The sequence below is a fragment of the Oryzias melastigma genome, linkage group LG2, assembly GCF_002922805.2.
Source record: "Oryzias melastigma strain HK-1 linkage group LG2, ASM292280v2, whole genome shotgun sequence".
Taxonomy (NCBI): Eukaryota; Metazoa; Chordata; class Actinopteri; order Beloniformes; family Adrianichthyidae; genus Oryzias; species Oryzias melastigma.
This window is the reverse complement of record NC_050513.1, coordinates 10,970,820-10,974,780: the sequence shown is the minus strand read 5'-3', so window position 1 is coordinate 10,974,780 and position 3,961 is coordinate 10,970,820. Positions and strand designations below refer to the sequence as shown.

Sequence of the window (3,961 nt, the reverse complement as noted above, 5' to 3'; positions counted from 1 at the left end):
GCAGTGACTTTCAGCACCGGGAGCGGGTCGCTTCTCATTACCAGATGAGGTCGGTTATATCCGGTGGTGTTTGATCATCATCTCAGACCTTTTTTTACGGAAGCCGAAAAAAACCTACCCTACTTTCTAAAAACATTTTTGACAGTTTACTTATTATAACGGCATCTACTATCTCATCAAGACAAAAAAATAATAATTTTGTCGTGATTGCAAAGAATTCACTGTAGCGTCCTTCTCTGAGACGCAGAGAGTCACCAAGTCTCTATTATGTGGTTACTGTTAGCCGTACAGCTTACACCAGCAATTCTCAACAGCGAAGGAAACGCTCTCCTAAAGTGGGTTTTTTAATGTCAATTTTTGATTTATTAGAGGGGCTACACTCCTCAGACGCCTCAATTCCACCTCATTCACCAGACTCACCTAATAACTGAACCCTATCAGCCCAAACCCCTGAAAACCGGTTGAACGACAGAACCCAGGGCCAAAAAAACCGTCTCTGCGCTCACTGACCTCCAGACATTAGCAGAACCCAATCGTCCACCCAGCCCAACTCAATCCCCTACAATACACAAGTCAAAGTCAAGGCTTGGGGCCCGGATTCGGCCCTCCAGATCATTTTATTTTATTAGCCCGATGTTAACTTGCGCTTATTTCTAACTTGTATAATTTTGACAATTTTTTTTAATTTTTTTTTATGGAAAGTAAAATATTGGAAGTAATCTAAGGTTTAAGTTGATTTATTCTGGAATAATATTCCTGCCTTTTTATTATTCATAATTATGTTTAAAAAGTTATGTTTTAAAGTTTTAAAAATTAAAATTCTGCTAGCTGCTAGCACTATTTTGGCATTTACTAAGATTTTTTAGGCTAATTTAGCATTTAGCTAATATTTCAGCTACATGCTAACTGTTTTGGCAAATTTAAGCTTTTTTTAGGCTGTTTGAATTTAGCTAATATTTTGACTACATGCTAACTGTTTTGGCTAATATAAACTTTTAGGCTGCTTTAGTTTGGCCTATTTGGCATTTAGCTAGTATTTTAGCTGGGTATCAGCTTCAGCATCTTCAGCTTTTGGCATTCCCTCTAGCATTATTGCAGGTAATGCTATATACCTAGTTCATAATTATGTCAAAAAGTTACATTTTTAAAGTTTTAAAAAATTAGTTTTAGAGAGGAAAATAAATGTTTATCCTGTTCGACCCGCACCCTAAGGTGTGTTCTGGATTTTGGTTCCTTGAGCGATTGAGTTTGACACCCCTGTTTTAACAGTGCTTTGCTACAATTTGGCGACAGAATGACGCACGAGATGCAGAATGGCCTTTAAACTTGTTTTCTCATGATGCCAAAATAGTAGATGCTGTTATCGCAACAAAACAAGTAGGGTAGGTTGTTTTCCGCATTTAACTTTTTCTTAAAAAAAGTAAAAACTTTAATTTCCTGCTTCGTTCTCGTCATTTACAGCGTTGCCTTAAAGTCAGAAATCCGCAAACTCAACATGGTCCATCTCCTGATCTGGGTTCTAATGGCCGCTCAGGTGAGATCAAACTCCAATAAAAGTCGTTTTTGTAGTTTCTGCTTTAACGATCATAAATGTCTCACTTCAGGTGGTCGTGAGCCAGCTGAGCTTGGTGTCGCACAAAGTGGTGGCGTCTCCTTACCAGTGGGAGTACCCCTACCTCCTGAGCATAATCCCCACCGTCTTCAGCTTCTTGGCGTTGCCCCGCAACAACATCAGCTACCTGGTCATCTCCATGATCAGCGCCGGGCTCTTCTGCGTGGCTCCCCTCATCTACGGCGGCATGGAGATGTTCCCCGTGGCGCAGCAGCTGTATCGCCACGGCAAAGCGTACCGCTTCATCTTCGGCTTCTCGGCCGTCTCCGTCATGTACCTGGTGATCGTCATCGCCGTGCAGGTGCACGCCTGGCAGATCTACTACAGCAAGAAGCTGCTGGACCAGTGGTTCACCACCACGCAGGACAAGAAGAAGAAGTGAGGGCGCTCTGGCGGCGTTTGGGACGATTCAGCGGGAAGTTTTGTTGCGAGAGAAGAGACTCTTAGCTGCTGCTGAGCATCATTTTCTATATTTAATAATGGACAGTGGTGATTTCATCGTCTGTAGAAAATCAATCCTGTGATTCCACAATGAGTTTTCTTTGCCATTTCATTAAAAAAGTACATTTAATTGCTTTGTATAAAAGAGTAAAATGTTTCTTCAAGCAAAAACAAATTTGAATATTTCATTAAGGTTGAACCATCCTTGAAAATAACTTTTATAACCAGTCGTTTTGCCTTTTCCCACTTTATTGAGACAGTAAACACACCATATAACCACCCAAAAAATAAATGTACAAGTTTTCACCATAAACATATTTCATAATGGTTACAATGTATTAACAGCAAGTCAACAGCAAGTTAACTTAACATGATTAAAACTGTAAAATTATAACAAAAAAAACATTAAAACAGCCTCAGAATACATAGATGTAACATTTTAAAACAACCAACCCTTTAAAATTTAACAAATAAAAACCCTCTCCGTTGAAAATCTTTTTTAACACATTTTTGTGGAATTTTTCTCACATACATGAAGAAATTTAAGTAAAAAAAAATTAGTTAGATTACTGTGGATAAGTAGAAGACGAAAAAAAAAAAATCTCTGAACTATTATCAACGGGGAGGGGAAAAGGGGGCGGGGTTACTCCGTCCCAACAAGTTTTTGTAATAAATTCCTGCCAAGAAACTCTGAAAATGAAGATGTTTTATGGAGATTTTGGCTAAATATGACATAAAAAAAACTAGACCTGCACAATAAAATTGCAAATTAATAGTGATCGCGATACTCAGCCGAATATGACAAACCTTTATTAAATTCATAAAAAAATGAAATTATTTAAACTTTTAAACGTAACTTTAACATGTTGAGTGCTGAGGCCTTTTATGTTAAATGTTTATGTAGATGTGAGTCATGTGGAGGTTAAGTTATGTTCACTTTTATCTTAAAAAAATAGTTTCAAGTAAGTGGACATAAGTTATTATTGATATGTGGGTTTTTTGCGCCATTTATGTGTCGCAATTCATATTGTAATGGCAATATTTACACTAATATTTATCCTCATACCGTTTTTATAACATGATCGGAGTGGGACTTAATACAAACTATATATATATTTTTAAAAATTAAAAATGTACAAAAATTACAACAGATTTAACAGAAATTTGATTCCTCGTGGTACAATGATTCTCAACAATTCAAAAAAAGTTTGTAAGCATTACTTGGTAATGAACAAATGGCAATGTTTCACTGAAACAACCAGTATCTGCCCTTGTGGGGCAAATAATATAACAGACTCGACTGTCTAACTGACAGTGTTCTTAAACTTCACTCATGATGAAAATACTTTGCCCTCAGGTACATCCGCACCTGGAAAAACAAACAAAAAGAGGAGGGGGGCGTTACGGAAAATAATCAAATAGTTTTTCCATTAAGTCAGAATTTCTGCTGTTGCGCAATTTATAAAGAAAAACAAATTTCTTGCCTTCTCGCTGACTGTTCCGTCTTGCATCAGCTGAGACGGGAAGTCGTTCTCGAAGTTTCGGGCTCTCGGGTCGGCGCCCTTCCTCATCAGCAGCTTGACGGCTTCGACCTGGTGCTTGGTGTTCGGCAGGGAGCAGGCGATGTGGAGCGCCGTGTTTCCGCTGTACGTCTTCAAAACAAAACAAATGGTTGTTTTAATCGGACGCCGAATGAGGAAACATCTGTTCATGTTCCGTGTGGAATGCTAAAATTAGCTTTTATTTTTGATTAAGAAAACACTAACCCTAATGTTAATGAAAGACCGGTATGATCGCTGGCAGAGGAAGAGGTACAGTAGGTCCATATTTGCCTCCTCACACGCCATATGTAGACAATTCCGCCCACTCTTCATTTCCTACGGGAAAAAACAAAAGTCATTTTTTGGT

The 3,961-nt window shown here is 38.4% G+C and overlaps 2 protein-coding genes across 3 annotated transcripts in view; one reads left to right on the top strand and one right to left on the bottom strand.

Moving 5' to 3' along the window:
• LOC112159950 (protein jagunal homolog 1-B) overlaps positions 1-2,183 on the top strand; it is a gene marked incomplete in the record, with an annotated part of 3,009 nt that extends 826 nt beyond the window's left edge. Inside the window, 3 exon segments of the mRNA XM_024294218.2 lie at positions 5-49; positions 1,462-1,534; positions 1,605-2,183. Coding sequence (XP_024149986.1) covers positions 5-49; positions 1,462-1,534; positions 1,605-1,994 — 508 coding nt within the window.
• Positions 2,184-2,674: 491 nt separating this feature from the next.
• The window catches only part of nfkbiz (nuclear factor of kappa light polypeptide gene enhancer in B-cells inhibitor, zeta), a 9,934-nt gene continuing 8,647 nt past the window's right edge, over positions 2,675-3,961 (bottom strand). For both annotated transcript variants that reach the window (XM_036215816.1, XM_024294423.2), the window contains 3 exons: positions 3,820-3,930; positions 3,538-3,705; positions 2,675-3,422 (listed from right to left, as the gene is read on the bottom strand). In XM_036215816.1, the coding sequence (XP_036071709.1) occupies positions 3,381-3,422; positions 3,538-3,705; positions 3,820-3,930 (321 nt within the window). In that variant the 3' untranslated portion in view covers positions 2,675-3,380. The remainder of the gene's footprint in view (positions 3,423-3,537; positions 3,706-3,819; positions 3,931-3,961) is intronic.